Genomic DNA, 16,497 nt, shown 5'->3' on the forward strand with positions numbered 1-16,497 from the left:
GGTGAAGGGAAAGGAGCGGGGTCGGGGTGGGGGCTGCTGCTATCTGGGAACAGCAGGGCTATATGGAGGAGCCTCATACTCCCTTGCTCCAACCCCAGAGCACTCCTGCTAAATGGCAGCAAGGGGGTGCAGGTCAGCCCAGAAGAGGCTCCAGGTGCCTCCAGGCTTCAGCCAGCCTCCAACACCCAGCCCTGGCACTGGCCATCTGCCTCTCAGCACAGGTGGCCCAGGCCTGGGTACTGTTTCACACCAGCCTTGGGTACTCCAGCACCTCCCTCGCTGGACCCCATTTCCTGGTGTGTAAAATGATGGTAATAATCTCTTGCACGTGGGGTGGTTGTAAAATAACGACCATCCGGTGCTCACCACGGTGCTGCCTGCACTGGGAGATGGGTAGAATCCCCAGAGGCTGGGAGATTCCGAAGCAGTGGGACTCATAACCCCTTTCCAGGTAGAACCCCAAGAAGGCAGCCAGACCCCAGAAGAAACAGGGTGGCATGGGGTGTCTAAGCAGCACCCCAGAGTTCCCTGTGCTTGACCGCGAAGTGGGAGCTGTGGAATGATCACCACAGGCCCCAGAAAGGACCTCTGTCAGCCCCTTAGTACAGGGTAATGGAGGGAGCCCTGGGTGCCCAAGAGCAGAGAAGGAGCCAGACACATAGAGCCTCGGGATGGGCATCAAGGGAGCATGCAGGGGAAAGGCAGGAGGCAGGGCAAGATGATCAGAGGACCCAATGCTTACCAGGACCATGGCGAGCACCGCAGGCCCAACGGCAGCATCCAGGTCCAGGAGTTCTGCAAGAAGCAACCATAACAATGTGTGCCACTGGGTGGGCAGGGTGGGGAGGAGGGAGGAGAGCAGAGCACCAACAAAAAGGGGCAAAATCAAAATTAATACAGTTTAATTAAGTATCTACAAGACAAGACACTGTCAAGTCATAAACTGAACCCTTTAATATGGAATGCAGGTAAATATTAATATGTATGATAGAGTGTAAGATTCAGCCTTTAAAATGCAAAGTGTTAGGGGCTCCCTAAGGTGTTCAAATGTGCCATCCCCAAAAGTTCTACGCATCCCTGGGGAAAAAAGGGGTCCCCAAATTGATTTGAGATTACACTTCTACCATGTGGGGAATGGGGGAGGAAAAGAGAAATTCAGGTCAGATATTTTAAAAATGAAGTTATGTTCCTCACTCATATTCCTTTGTAAACGGAGCTCCTGAGTCACTGCAGCTATCACCGCGCAGCGCCATCTTCAGACCCTTCATCCCTCAGGGCTGGTGGGACTCACCATACCCTCTCACCCTTCACATTTCAGCTGTTGAGTTCACTAGCCTCCTATTCTTTCACTCCTCTAGAGGAGAAACCTGCCCTCCCCTTCTTCCTTTGGCCCAAATGAGTTCATCATTGTGACTCTAAGGAGTGATGGCAGGGAGCTGGGTCCGAGTTCAGCCCCGCCAGAGATTCCCTGTGTGAATCTAGGCAGATCCCATCTTCCCTCTGGCCAAGTCTTCTCTTCGTTGTGAAAAGGAATAAATGTTGCCTACCAGGGCTGCTGAACAGACCCAGGCCACAGCTATGTGAGCACTACTTCTTAAACAGACTGCATTGCACTGGGGTTTGACTAACAAAACAAAACCAAAAGAAAAAAAAGAGTGTGTGTTCAACTATGTTGAACAGAGCTGGGTTTCACAATCAGCCCTTCTGAGCTATGTCTGGGGGTGGTGAGGTTTGATTTTTCCCCATGGTCTTCCTGCCAGGGCTCACCGTCTCCTCCTGCCTCAGCCAATGGAGAGAGGAACCAGAGCCAAACTAGTGGGGAAGCAGGTTGGGGTGGGTGGGGGAGCTGAGCAGGCTTGGCTCCTGGAGGCCTGAGTCAGCGGGCAGGCAGGCAGGGCGGGCCGGGTCCTCACATGCTTCGGGAGGAGATGGTGCAGGAATGTTCCTCCCGCCCAGGCCCTGCCCACCGCATCCTGGCTCCAGCTCTCATGGCCACTGCAGCTTGGCTCTAGATTGAGATGGGAGCTGCCTGGAGCTCTGCTGGATCAGTTCAGCCAGGGGCCTTCAGAGGCGGCCTGGCCCGGAGGATTGGCCCAGGGGAGGGCAGGCCCAGGCCACAGAGTCTGCCCAGAGCCCTGCTGGGTGATAAGGCCAGCCACCACTGCTCCCTGGGCCTCAGGTGCCCACCTGTGCAATAAGGAGCTGAACTTGGTGAAATCTAGTCATCCCAATTGCATCCCTAGACCTCTCAGCCTGTGTGCCTGCACGTGGTGCTTGTGACTGACTCTACTCCTGCTTGGAGACACCCCCTCCAGGGGTGGTGTCTCCATGCAAAGCTTTCCTGAATCTCTGACGAGGTGGGGGCCCTGGGAGGTCGTGCAGGTGCAGTCCAGGCACAGAGATGCTTGTGACACCTTTGCTCTGTGCAAGCGTGGCTTTGTGGCAATGTGTGCCTGAGTGTGTGTCACTGTGTGAGGCTACGACCATGTGCATGGGACTGTGGTGTGGCTGTGTGTGACAAAGTAGCCACTGGTACTTTGAATGGATGGCAAGGCATGTGTGGATGTGGCCATGAATGTGTAACAGCGTGTGGCAATATGACTGTGTGAGTATACAGGCATGCTTATGTGGCCTATGTGCCTGTGGGCAGGTATGTGACTGCATGTGCTTGTTGTGAGACTGAGCGATTACGTCCGTGAGTCTGTGAGTGTGTAGACACGTGGAAGACATATGGCTTTGTCATCTTTGGGGTGGGTGGTGGTACAGAGCAGGGGCCGATGGGGCCACCTGCCTCTCCCAGGCCTGGCTCTGCTGCAGCCAGTGGCGCAGTCATGGCCCAGTGCTTCATAGCCCTCCTGTGTCCAGCGGGTGACGAGATGCAGGATCCGAGGTCCGCCTCCATCCCCAGCCCCCACTTGTGGCCACAAAGCGGATTCCTTTTCCTGTACTGGGCCAAGACTGGTGACCAGGGGATCCCCTACCCTGGGCGCTGGTAGCTGCTCAGGGTAGAAAGAGAGGCCTTGTTTTCCACCTCCTCAGAACAAAGCGAGGGAGGAAACGAGGCAGCTGAGTCCAGCTGAGTCGGGAACATCTGCCTGGCATTTGACGAGGCAGGCATCTGCCATCACCAGGATGCCCCCGATACTGGTCCTCCAATCTCTAAGAAAGGGGCTTAGCTACCCCAGAACAGCCCCAAGTTCTCCCAATACCCCCACCCCCAAAGAGGCAGAAAGAAAAGAGAGAGGAGGGCCAGGACAGTCTCCCTCTTCACCACACACACACCTGCCCCAGCCCAGAGACCTCAGGATACCAGGAGCAGGCCTGGCATTATCCCAAGACCTCACTTCCTGATGCTTCTCCTACATCCAAGTCCCTCCTGAGAAAAGTATCAGACTGACAGTTTCACCCTGAGGATGGGAGGCCTGGGAGGTGGTCCCCTCTCAAGGAAGGCACACAGAGGATAACACTGTTCCCAGAGCAGGAAGCATGAGCAAGGGACTTTCCAGTCACCATGGGTTAGGGTTAGGAGGAGCATTCCCACCAGCCCTGCCCTGGCCTGGCCCAGCAGTCACTGCTCAGAGCCCCTCTGCAGATGGCTACATGGAGGGCAGAGCTGAGAAGAGGTTAAGGGCGGGAAGTTCCTCGGATGGGTTAGAAAATGGGGCAGGGTGGAGAGAGGGGAAAATTCCTCAGAAAGTCCCAAATCTGACCTAATGTTGATCAAGGGCCAGGGGGACTCATTCCAGAAGTTCCTCTGAGGATTCTATGCCCTGAACAGGGAGTTCTGCCCGCCCCTTCCCCCACTGCACCTGCTGGACCTTCCCCATCTTTCTGCACAAGCTCCCTGGTCCCTGGCCTAGCCAACCTTCCCTGACGGCCTTGACCCCGGAAGCCCTCTCTCCACCAAGTCCCCATTGCCTCCAAAGGAGAGCCAAGTCTCAACCAGTACCCTCCCCTCCTCTGTGGATGAACAGATCCAAGAGCAAGATCTGCTCATCCTGACCAGGGCACCCCCAAGGGCACAGCCAGCATCCTCTTCAATTTCCAATGTGGGAGCCTCTGCTGGGTTGGGTAACTAGGACAGCTTGGGGAAGAGACACAGCTTCAGAGTCCCCCACTTCTCTCCCGTGGACTAGGGCTTTTCAAGAGCAAGGCCAGGGCATGGCTGCTTGGAGAGAGGAGCTAACCATCTATTAAATTGTCCTGGGGCACAACATCCTGTCCCTTCCTCATACAACCCTCAGCCCCAGATCACAAGGCAATACAGCCAGTCCCCTGGGCAGCACTCCACCCGTTTTAGAGACAACAGTGCGTTCTAGGGAGGGATGGATCCATCCGGGGGTCCACAGCCACCTCTAGCTCCTCCTGCCTGCTGGCACCTTCCACCAGCACAGCCCTCCCCCCAACTTTTGAGGTCCTGTGGTAAATTTGTGCCCACCATGACCTCAGAATCTCATCCAATGGCTCCCAGGAGCAATTAGGCCTCTATCCTTCTTCCGCCCTCCGCCTTTCTGGGATCCAAACAGAAAAAGTCATGCTTGTGTTATCTTAATTGTAAAAGGTTTATCAAGAAAAAAAGATTCAAGCAGCAGTATCCAGGAGGAGACCATGACCCCCCCGGGGCAAGGAAGGCAGTGGTGACACAGGTCAGCACCCCACAACAAGCTGCTGGACCACACCCTGACCTGGGTGGGGAGGAGGCAGTAACCCCTCGGGGATGTAAACATAGGTCAGAGACAGCACAACCCAACCCAGAGCAGGGGCCTGCATTCCAGTGAGGCAGGCAGAGAGCGGGTGGGCCTGGAATCCCTCACACGGGTGGGCAGGCAGGCAGGCCCCTGTCTTTTTCCTCTTAGGTTTCCCATTGTGCAACAGGAAGGATCTGGGGAAGACAGTGCCAAGGAGCCCAAGGACCCTGGGATCCTGGGTTTGGACCTGCTTCGAGTGTGGGGAGTTATTGCTGGTGAACTCAAATACACAGTCGCTTTTGAGAGTCTTCTCCAGGAAGGTGTCACCAGGGATCTGGGGCCCAGGGTTTATACCTCAGCACCTTGAACCCAAGGAGGGAAGGATGCTGCAATGGTCTTCTACCCGAGAGAAGCTGGGGGCCCAAAAGTGGAGGGTAGTCAGAGGCCTACAGGAGGGAGATGGCCTATAGCCCACTCCTGCAGGGGACAGGGTGATGCAAGGACAGCCAGCAACATGGGAGCAAGGGAGATCCCTTCCGACCACATAGGCCAGAATCCCCAAGGAAAGCGCACCTAACGTGCTTGGAAAGTAAGGGAGAGAAGAGGGAGATGACTGCATGCCTCCATAACTTTGCCCATGCTGTTCCTCTCCCCGAAAGTCCTTCTCCCCATGTACTGTCTGGCAGGCCCTTGTCATCCTTCAAAACACTGCCCGAATGTTGCCTACTCCATGGAGTCTTCCCTGACCAGTGGAATGCTGTGGTCCCTTCTATGAGCTTCCAGAAATCTCTCACTTAACCATCAGTCATACTGCATTTGCATTGCCTTTGTCTATGTCTAACCCTGACCTTCACTGAGGACTCCTGAAGAGCAGGCATGTTACAGCCCTGGGTGCCCAGAGTCCGACCCAGGGGTGCAGCAGGCCTCGGTGTCTGCTGAATGGATAAGGCAGCAGTGGCCAGGTGAGCAAGCAAAATAGGCTCTAGGGGAGGCTGAGACCCTGGCCTGACCTTCACTGACTAGCCGGCAGCCCAGACCTTGGCCTCGAGGGCTCCTGGCTCCATTCTCACCCCTGCTGTGCCCCACTTCTAAGAAGTGGGGAATTTCCCAGGGGTATTCATGACTCCTTGAAAGCTCCTTCTCCCAGGAGGCAGGACAGGCCACTTCTCTCCCCAGCTCCTGACCCCTCCCCCAGCCACTGCTGGTATAGGGAGGTTGGGAAAGTGGGGTACACTGCAGTGACCAGGCCCAGGGGAAGGAGGGGGCCCTGGCACATGCAGTCAGAGGTTGTCATACATGCGCAGGGTCTTCTCCAGCTGCTGGCCCACCCGCTGGTAGAAGAGGATCTGCTGGCGCAGGTAGTTCTGCATCATGTGCTTGAAGTCGAGCTCACGGCGCTGGTGGAAGTGGTTCATCTCGGCCTGCAGGGCGAAACCCACCACGCGGCAGCGCCTGCGAATGCCATCTGCCTCGTCCTGCGCCATGCGGCCCTCGTCACTCATGCGTTGGCTCTCCTTCACTTTGGCGAAAGCGCCTGGCATAGGCAGAGCAGAGGACAGTGTGTTAGGGCTCTGATCTCCATGTGCTCCCTATACCCTTGAGGGCAGACAGCACCCTCATCAGTTCAACTCGGACCTCACTCCTGAGCCCCAGACCCACATTCCAGCCACCTGGGTGTCTCTGCCAGGGCATTCCCCAGGTCCTCACCCTCAGTATCTCCTAAACCAAGCACATCATCTTCCCTCCAAATTTGCAGTGTCACCAGTAGCCCACACGTGACCAGTCACAGCCCTGCTTGATGGACTATGAGTTCAATGAGGATACAGCCTGTCCTCAACCTCTCTGTGTCCCTGGTACCCAGAACAAGGCCTGGCCCACAGCAGATCCTGATATAGGCCTGCTGAACTGATTCAACCCTGTCTATCACTGACTGCCACAACAGTCCCCCCACGGCTCCCTGCCCTCTGCCCCAGCCTCTGACAGGTTCTCTGCAGCATCTAAAGAGGTCTTCCAAGCTGGGCACCTTTCCTGGCTCTCCACTACCAACAGATCAAGGTCCACACCAATCTGCCTGGCCTGGGGGGCCCTCACCTCTGGAGTTGGCCCCTGCATGCATTCCGCAGTGACCCCCATGTTCATCAAACTCACCTGGCTCTTTCCTACCTTCCTACCTCTGCCCCCTGGATTCCTATTCATAATTCATGGTCCCGATCAGGTGCCACTTCTGCACTGGAGCCTCTCCCAGTTCCCCTGACAGAATGCCTCCCCCATGTCACCTATGCCCTGGCTCCCCACCCCCACCCCCATCACACTTATGATTCTAAAGCAACTCTTCAAAGGCCACCTGGTATCTCCCAGACATGCACGCCCTGTTCCCTCCTCATCCCAGCCCCCAGGGAACTAGAGGAGGTTGTGTAATAACCAGGTGACAGATGGGGGGTGGAGATGAACCTGAGCAGAGGACCCAATTTAGAAGAATCTGAATGAATGAACAAGCAGTTGGTGAATGAATTTCAGTTCTGAATTAAAAGGGACTTGACTGATACTGCCTTTAAGCCAGTAGGGACAGTTGCTGGGAAGAGAAGGAAGTTTCCCTGTGCCTGGCACTCAGTCACCGAGGGCTACAGGGAATCCACCATGCAAAGAAGATTAGGAGGTGGGAAGGGTTGGCACAGAGGACAGCACATCCCTGAGCACTTCAAACGCACCCACTGCACACAGATAGCATGCTCAATATCCATGCTTTCCTACTTCTCCTCTAAGGAGGGCTCTTGAGGGCCGTCTAGACGGTATTCTCTTCACTCCCTGACTGAAATTGTCCAGTGCTTTCTAAATGCATTCATTGAGCACTTACTGTATATCAGGCCCAGGGCTCTACATGCTGGGAATAACTCTGGATGCTTTTAGAAGGGACAGCATCCATGTTTGTTGACAAGTACATGGCTAATCGGCTAATAGTAGCATTTCAGGCAAACAGACTCAAGTTCAGAGAGTCTCCAGGGCTGCTCACACAGCACCCAAAAGAAATCTGCAGTCCCCACCTCCCAGCCCACTCAATCCTTCTGCCACCTTCCCTGGACCACCTCCTGCACCATCTCAACAGCCCAGCCCTGGGGAGCAGAAGGGGGATCACCCCAAGGCCCAGGATAGGACCGAGAAAGAGACATCAGAGCTGGAAAGGCCCGAAAGGTCAGGTGTTCGACCCTCAATTCCACCTCCACCCTACTACTGTACAGAGGAGGCCAAGGCTCTGAGGGGCAGGAACTTGCCCAGAACTCCCAGCCTCTGTCCTGCCTGGTCCTCCACGGCTGGGGGTTGGACACCACTTCTGTTGCAGGGAGTACATGCTAGGTCCTTCAGGCATATGTGTGGGGCCCCCAGATATTGGACACAGGGATTCAAGAAGGTCCCAAGGAGTAGGAAGAACCATAACAAGAAAAGTAGAAAACAGCAGGGTAAAGAAACTGCAGTTAAACTTCCACAGAAGGAACCCAGCTAAAGGTGAGATACTGAACTAGCCTGGATTCCACCTGCCTGAGAAAGCTGGCACAGTGGAAGTGCACTGTAGACTTTTCCTGCCCATGGCCTTGAAGGAAGGAAAGGTCTCTTTTGCTAATGAGGAGCCCAAAGAGTAAGAATGAACCCATTGCAATGGTTAGGTATCCAAAGACAGGCAGGAGGCCAGGGATGGGGAGCAAAGGCCACAGAGGTCGGGGGGAAACAGAGGCCCCACCCTACTCTCCGTTACCCCTCCACCCTGTGACTCAGCTCTGGGGCCAGGACCAGCTAATGCTAATGCACCCCACCCCACAGGCTGGGAGTCATGGCTCAGGCCTGTCCAGCATCCCCCCTACATTCTACTTAAGAGTTAACCTGAGAGCTGAGGACCCAGGAGGACCTCCTGCCTCAGCACTCCTCTTACAGGCTGGGTCCCAGAAATGCAGAAAGGAGGGTTGGAGCCCACCAGCTGCAGAGTCCCAGGGATATTCCCTAAGCTCCCACCTCAATCCATCTTGCCCCTACCTCTTGGAGATAGCTAACATCCACCCCAGGTTGGGGGCAGGAGGGAGCAGGAAGTCTGAGTCTTAGTCCTAGCTATGTCCTCTCCAGCATGCCACTGCTCTTGCCTGGGCTCCAGGTCTCCCCACTGCCCAGTGGGACAGGTTGCACTAGATGTGATGCTGTGGACAACCTCTCATACAGTATAGTGCTTTAGAGTTTCCACATCTATAAAATGGGATAATAATAGTACCCGCCCTATAGTATAGTTCAGGCTTAACTGAACTAATATGTACACAGTAGAAAGGAGCGTATCTGAGATAGAATAGGAGCTCCAGATGCTACATGCTATGGCTTGAAAACTACTTTTCTTTTTTTTTCTTTTTCTTTTTTTTTGAGATGGAGTCTTGTTCTGTTGCCCATGCTGGAGTTCAGTGGCTTGATCTTGGCTCACTGCAACCTCCGCCTCCCAGGTTCAAATGATTCTCCTGCCTCAGCCTCCCAAGTAGCTGGGATTACAGGTGCCCGCCACCATGCCTGGCTATTTTTTTGTATTTTTAGTAGAGACAGGGTTTCACTATGTTAGCCAGGCTGGTCTCGAACTCCTATGACCCGCCCACTTTGGCCTCCCAGAGTGCTGAGATTACAGGAGTGAGCCACTGAGCCCAGTGCAAACTGCTTTTCTATCCATGAGCTCACAGCAAGTACCTTCAGGTGGTAGCTCACAGCAGAGTATTATTCTCTTTGTTTACGCCTAGGGGGGTGCGGTAGAGGGAGGGCTAGATGATGGCTCAGAACCCAGAGGCTGAACCCATCTGTCCCCGAAGCAAGAACTTGTCCCTACAATGGCCACTTTGCCTTGACCACGCTGTCCCTGTGGCCCCTCCATGGATGCTCTGTGGTCCTGGGCCTATCTCTAGCCCACGGGACCAGTGAAGGAGCACCCAAGCCTTCCTCCCTCCTCTTTCCCCTTCTGGCTCAGCTCTCCATCCCTCGGATCCCCTCCCCCATCTGGGGGGCACAGTAGAAACAGCCTGGGCTGCGGAGTCAGACACATTGGGCGCCAGCTCCTGCTCCGAGGCTCATCTGCATTGCTGCACCTTGGCTGTAAAACAGAGGTGACCACATTGCCCTCCTGACCTGTCATGAGCCTTAGGACCAGCCCTGCTCTTACTGGCTCTTAAATTGGGGGGCCATAGGTCCCGGCTTGCCCTGGACAGTCCTGGACACTTTCCCCTTGTTGTCCTGGGATCACTATTGCTAGGGCTCCCTTTTATGCCCCAAACTGCCTATGGTTACCCTTCTCTTAGGAGACCCCTGGATTGGGCTACAGGGACTAGGCCCGTGGGAAGACCAGGCTCCTCTCAGCTCCAGCCAGGGTTTATGTCCCATTTTATTTCATTTTTTTTTTTTTTGAAAAGCATACAAATTTGTTTAATGTAAGTTTCACATGACATGGAGCCCTCCTAAGGAAATGAAGACCCTCAGGTCCCATTTTGTTCACCTAGAGACTGAGGGGAGAAATCTCTCCCAAAGTCATGTCAGATGCAAAGTTTGTCCAAATCCTGGTCTCCTGACTCCCACCTAGGCCTCCACTGTCCTTCCTCCCACACACTCACCACCCATTCAGATGTCCAGACAAGCTGGACAGAATCCTTGGGGCCCAGGACCCAACTGTTCTTCTCCTTTCTGTGAGAAGGGCTCCACCCTTAGGGCCAGCATAGGACCCCCTCCTTATCACCCCCGTTGGGCTGTAGTCTCCAAAGCCTGTCCAGTTCTGTCTCAGTACCCCCTCCCTAACTTGCCCCACACCACAGGCCTGGGAGGAGCAGTGCAGAACCCAGAACTTAGAGTAAGCCAGAGGGGTCTTGGCCCATTGGTAGGGTTCATCCCGGGAAGGGAAGGAGGTGGGCTGGCCTCTGCTTCAGGTCAAATGCGTCAGCACAGAGGACAGTGGCCCCTGACTCTTAGAAACACCTCAAGTAGAAACTCAGAAATGGCCTCTCTCAGTTCGGTCTCTGCCCAGGGTCAGAAAGGCCAATCTGGCTTCCCCCTCAGCCTGGGAGGCCCTGGTGTCCTTCCTGGGTGTGGGACTGACCTAATGCCCTCAGCTCTGCTCTGGGTGGGGGTCCCCAGCCACTACATGGGAGCATCTGTTTAATCATTGTGCTCCCCTTCCTGCTGCCTGCACAAGAAGAACAAGCCATCTAAGGAGCTGGTTGAACCAGCCTTCCCACTTCTGCTCAGGGAGACACCTGCCCCAGTGGGCTCCCAGCAGGCCTGGCCATCTCCCCTGCCCTACTCCTGCCCCAGAGCTCAGAGTCAGAGCTAAGGTGTCATTCTGCTTCTGAACCAGACCCTCCCCAGGAGTCCCTTCCCACCCACCCCCTCGAAGACCTGACCTTCCCTTGTTTTATAGACCAGGAAACTAAGACCCAGAGAGACAAAGGCACTCCCCAGGGATGCACAGCAATCTAGGGGCAGAGCCAAGACTAGCACTCAGGTTTGTGTTTCCTGGAGTTCAGAGGAGGAGGAAGAAAGGTAGAGATGAGAAAAAGAAAAAAAAAAAAAAACAGAAAGAAAGGAAGAGGAAGAGGATATAGTGAGGGGAGAAAGGAGGCTGGGAGCTGGAGAAGTTATAGAAGTCAACCTCTTGGTAAAGGAAAGTAAGGCCAGCTTACCCCAGGCCGTCCCTGGTGGTGGTGGGTGACATGTTTCCTGTTCCCCAGGCTCAGTCCAGAGGTCTGCCTCCTGGCCCCACCCAGAGTCAAACTCCCCACCAAGCCAGGCCTGACCTCAGGGCCCAAGGGCCAAGGAGCCAGCTCCACGCCCTGCATACGAGTTACCCAGCAGCCCCAGGGAGGATCACACCTCTCTCCTGACATCTGCCCTCCTAGCTGTCCCCAGGACTCAGGCACCTGCCGGGGCAGTCACTGGCTGTCTCCTCAGGCAAGAGAAGCCAGGCTTGGGAAGCAGGAGTTGGATAGGCCGTGTGGGCAGTGCCCTGGACCCCTGATTCCGCAGCCCTGGTCCAGCCAGGGTGCCCCTGTGTGACCCAGGATGAGTCATTTCCCCGGCAGTTCCTTGACAGCCCCAGCAGTAACAGGCAGAGGCCCATCCTGTCCCTCCCCCACAGAGGGGGTCATGACAACTGAAAACACGGCTAGGCTTGGGAAGCGGCCAACATGGACGTGTCCTTGGGGAGGTGGCAGGAGGAAGGGACAGTCCCAGCCGGGCCACAGGCTGTGCAACCACTCTTCTGTGGACACTAGCTCCTTCATCCGCAAAATGGGGACAGGGATCTTCCTGCACACAGACAAGATGCTCATAGAGAGAATACACAGTGGTGAGAGTAACTTGCAAAGCTGCAAAGGTGGGGAGGTGAACTTGCAAGGGGCAGAAGACAGGCCCCCACTCTGAGCTCTTGTTATCTGGGTTGGGTCTCTGTCTCCAAAAGGCCTACCAGCTCCTCAAGGGCAAGGCCTGGGGCCTGGTCATCTGTGTGTTCTCAGAACCCAGCATGACACCATGCATGATGGGTAAATGAGATCCACAGAAAATGAATGAACTGACAAGAAGGTAAATATCAAGCTCCATGAGGACAGAGACCAGTCCTGTGCACAACAATATTCCTGCACCTAGAAGCACATTTGCACAGACACAGAGTTGATACTCAGCATGTTTGTTTGTGTGTTTGTTTTAGAGACAGGGTCTCACTCTGTCACCCAGGCTGGAGTGCAGTGGCACAATCGGGCTCACTGTAGCCTCAACCTCCTGGGTCCAAGTGATTGATCCTCCTACTTCTTTTTTTTTTTTTCTTTTTTTTTTTTTTTTTTTTTGAGACGGAGTCTCGCTCTGTCGCCCGGGCTGGAGTGCAGTGGCCGGATCTCAGCTCACTGCAAGCTCCGCCTCCCGGGTTTACGCCATTCTCCTGCCTCAGCCTCCCGAGTAGCTGGGACTACAGGCGCCCGCCACCTCGCCCGGCTAGATTTTTGTATTTTTTTAGTAGAGACGGGGTTTCACCGTGTTAGCCAGGATGGTCTCGATCTCCTGACCTCGTGATCCGCCCGTCTCGGCCTCCCAAAGTGCTGGGATTACAGATCCTCCTACTTCAACCTCCCAAAGGGCTGAGATTACAAGCATGAGCCACCATGCCCAGTCCAACACATTTGTTAAATGAATGATTGAGACAGAGAAATAAAGATAAGTTGCTCCATTCTATCCAGGCCATCCCCATCTCCCCAGGGCCCAGCAGAGAGTCTTACCTGGCTGCACTGGGTCTTACCTTTCTGTAGGTGGATGATGTCAGGGAAGTTGGAGAGCAGGCCCTGGTAGAGAGACAGTGTGTCCAGCATCTGGAAGAGGTCATTCTTGGGCTGCTCAGCAAACATCTCCCCGATGGCTTCATAGGTACGGCCCGTGTGAGAAATGGCACTGTTGAGGGCCTCAGAGCAAAAAGGGGGGTCCATCTGGAAGGAATAACTGATGGCCTGGAAGGCACTGCCCAGCTTCTGGAATTCCTTGCGGAAGCCCCCCACGTGTTTACGCACCAGCTCTGACGCCACAGTGCTGAGCTGCAGGACGCTGTCGTCCATTTTCTTACTGAAGGCCTTGAAAGTGTCCACACGATCTTCCACGTCCTGCAGGTCCTGGTGCTCGGTGGGGATCTGGAAGGTGAGCAGGAAGCTGGCACCCACCATCTCATCCTTCTCCGCCCGGCGTTTGCCCATCTTCCACTGCTTGTCATCTAGGCAGCTGAGGAAATGCTGGAAGCCTTCATACTGGGAGAGCACAGGGTGGCTGGTCATGTGGTCCATCCAGAGGATGAGTCTCCGCTTCCGCTTTTCAATGAAGTCCTCCTCGAAGCGGCCTGTGGCCTGCTTCTCAGGCAGGTGGGGCACCGAGATGACAGTGAACTTGTGTAGCAGGCGGTTATAGAGCCAGTCAAAGTGTTTGTAGCGCCGGTAGACAGGTGAGGCAGCATGGGTGGGTGTGAGCTTGTAGGAGATGTAGCTTTTGATGCCCTTGAACTTGGTCTGTTTTGTGGGGTCCTCCACAGAGCAGGCAAATGGGTGGGGGTTGGCCTTCCACTGGGGGCCACGAGGGCCCATTTCAATGGAGTATGTCTCAGCGATCTTGGCCATCATGGGCACATCACCCAGGATGAAGGCCTCCACTCCAGAACGCACAAAGCATGAGAAACGGTTGAGGTTACGGCCCACCACACTGCCTCGCTTGGCAGATGCCATGCTGTCCTGCCGCTCCAGCGGTGGCTTGGGCCGGAAGGCCATGTGCTGGCTGGGGTAGGCACCAGGGTAGGAGAGGTTGAGGGGAGGATGTCCATTGGTGCCCAGCCCACCAGCCCGTGGCTCCTCCACCACTGTGCATCCATCGTCCCAGTCATCCCAATCATCATCATCCTCCTCCTCAAAGCTCCCCTGGTTTGAGAGGAAGCCACTGCCCCCACCACTCCTAGCGGGGTTGGCCACACTGGGGCTATTGTACAAGCTCACGTGGGCCCCTGGAGAGCCTGCAGGGCTGCTGGAGTAGTCAGCATGGTTGGTGCTGATGCCAGAACGGACGATCTCCACATAAGAGGCAGGAAAGAGCCCTGTCTCCCCACGGCTGTTCTGGCCCTGCAGCCAGCCATCCAGTGAGATCTCGCTAAAGATGACCAGGTCCTCATCCTGCTGGATGCTGATTTCCTCCTTGTTCTCACTGTGAAAGTCATAGAGGGCTCGGCCTTTCAGTGCCATGTTTGGGCTGGGTGGTATAGAAAGATGGGAAGGAGAGGGTCCTGTCCAGATCCGGGATGCTCACAAGGGAGTCCAAGAATGCACTCGCAGCTGAATGGCGCTTACACAGTTCAATCTCTCAGGTCCTAAGGTGGGGTCTCAGTACCCACAGATGTTGTCCAATCTCCCGCTCTTCAAAGCAATGCCCACAGCCCAGAAACTGCCCTATCAGGTCTCCGGGCATATGTTTGTGAGCAGGGAGGGCTCATGTCCACAGTCTCCTCCTCCCTTAGCAGCCCCTGGGGGATTAGAGGGGAGTCTCTCCTAACTCCTACTCCCAGAAGAAAAGTCAAGTGACCTGGAGAAATCTGCCCTGCGAGGGGAAAATTCGACACTTTCCACTGGAACAACGTTCTAAAATAGAAGAGACTCACTCGGAAACCACCATTCCAGAAACCCGGGCAGGGCTCGGCTGTCCCTCTGGCTCCCAGATTCTTTTGGCCGCTCTCACTCTGGGAGGCTCTCACATTCCTCTGCAGATCTGCCCCTTCCTCCTTCCTCCTCCTCTTGCTCCTGGGCCACTGGGTTTTCAAAAATCCGGAAAATACAAGAGGGGCAAGGAGAAAAGCAGCAGCCGCCTGAATCGAGTCCAAGGGTGGATGTGTCCGGCTTCACAACGAGACAGGCCGGGAAAACAAGGACTGAGCTTACACAACAGGCCGCCAACTCTTCGACCCCGGCTGCACAGCCGGAGCCCCCGCCGGCTCGGGCGCCCTCTCCCCGCCCCAGAAGTGGCCAGTCTCAACCCCGGAGGAAGCAGGGGGCGCGACGAGGCGGTCGGGCGACTTCTGGCCAGTCGCTGAGTGGTCTCTTTTGTTTGCCTAATTCCTCAGCAGTTTCTGAGACTGACGCCGACCCTGCTCTGAATCCCAGGAACCCCGTCCAAAGGTAACCCCAGCAGAAACCAGTTCCTCACCCGGGACTTACGACCCCCGACCCCCACCCTCGCGTGCACGCACACACTCAACAGTTTGGAGTTTGGAGAGTGAGCTCCGGCGAGCAGATGGCGCGGCTGGCCGTCTGTCCGTCCGTCCTCCGCTCCGCCCTGCGGGGCCCCGCCAGTCGGGGGCGGGCTGCGCCCCCCAGCCTGCCTTCCCCTGCGCTCGCAGACACTCCGCGCTGCCAGCGAGAAGGCAGCTCCAAAACAAAAACGCGATTCCGGGAGGTGGCGTCCCGAGGAAGGAGGGGATCGCCAAAGGGGAGGTGAGGGGTGGGGAGAGGGAGGAGGGAGGGGGAAGCAGGCTGGAGAATCGGGCAAACTCCGCTGCACTTCCGTGCGTCCCGGCGGGGCAGGGACGGCCAGCTCCGCCCTCCCGCGGGCCCGGGGCGCTGCAGCCGAGCCCCCGCCTACTCCTCCGCGCGGCTTCCCATCTGGCCAGTGCCCTGGCTCCCTGGCGCTCAGTCCCGGAGGCAAGAGGGAGGAAACGACCCGGGAACGAGGGAGCCCGAGAGCCTCCGGGGCTGGTCTCTGGGACCGTCACCTCCCCTGCTCTCCCTCCGTCTGTCTGCCCTCGCCGGGAGACACCTCACGCCCCCGTGGTTGGAGCGCCTGGCGGTGGAGCTTGCCAGCCACCGCTGCCTCGCTTCCTGGACTCCGTCATCCTCCTGCCTTTTCCGTGACGCAAATGGAGTAAAACTCCGAAAGTTTGCAAAGCGTGGGGCTGCAAGGAGCACCGCGCCAGAGCCAGGATGGGGAGATCGGGCGGGGTGGGGAGAGGTGCGTGGAAAGCCGTGCCAGCTGGGGTTGGGGAGCAGAGTCGCGGGCTTGCCTTCCCACCTTCCCATTCCCCACTCCTGCTCCGCAGGGACGGGGTCGTGGCGCAGCTCGGAGATTGTTTTCCGGAAGGGCAGAAACGGCCTGCGCGTTCCGGGCGTCTGACAGCTGAGGGTGCAGCACCCTAGCCAGATAGGGCGACCCTGCCCTGGGCGACTAGCTTGGAAGGAGGGAAAGACACTACCCTACATCTGCAGCGACAGGGAACAAGTCTAGGTGCCACCTGGTTCCGTGTTGCTTA

The 16,497-nt window shown here is 56.2% G+C and overlaps 1 protein-coding gene across 1 annotated transcript; it reads right to left on the bottom strand.

Moving 5' to 3' along the window:
* Positions 1–939: 939 nt before the first annotated feature.
* On the bottom strand, positions 940–14,755 carry SNX33 (sorting nexin 33). The gene is made up of 2 exons (XM_033190972.1): positions 12,973–14,755; positions 940–6,222 (listed from the first exon to the last, which is right to left on the bottom strand). The coding sequence occupies exons 1-2, from the start codon at positions 14,441–14,443 to the stop codon at positions 5,969–5,971; spliced, it is 1,725 nt and encodes a 574-aa protein (XP_033046863.1). The 5' UTR covers positions 14,444–14,755; the 3' UTR covers positions 940–5,968.
* Positions 14,756–16,497: the final 1,742 nt, after the last annotated feature.

The sequence above is a fragment of the Trachypithecus francoisi genome, unplaced genomic scaffold, assembly GCF_009764315.1.
Source record: "Trachypithecus francoisi isolate TF-2019V2 unplaced genomic scaffold, Tfra_2.0 Lachesis_group3, whole genome shotgun sequence".
In the NCBI taxonomy this organism is placed as follows: Eukaryota; Metazoa; Chordata; class Mammalia; order Primates; family Cercopithecidae; genus Trachypithecus; species Trachypithecus francoisi.

What these genes read in the sequence shown, in the direction of transcription:
- SNX33 (XM_033190972.1), bottom strand. Translation starts at nt 14,443, where the DNA reads ATGGCACTGAAAGGCCGAGCCCTCTATGACTTTCACAGTGAGAACAAG. An exon ending in CATCATCCACCTACAGAAAG is followed by an intron (nt 6,223 to 12,972) that starts GTAAGACCCAGT and finishes TGCCTATGCCAG; the next exon opens with GCGCTTTCGCCAAAGTGAAG.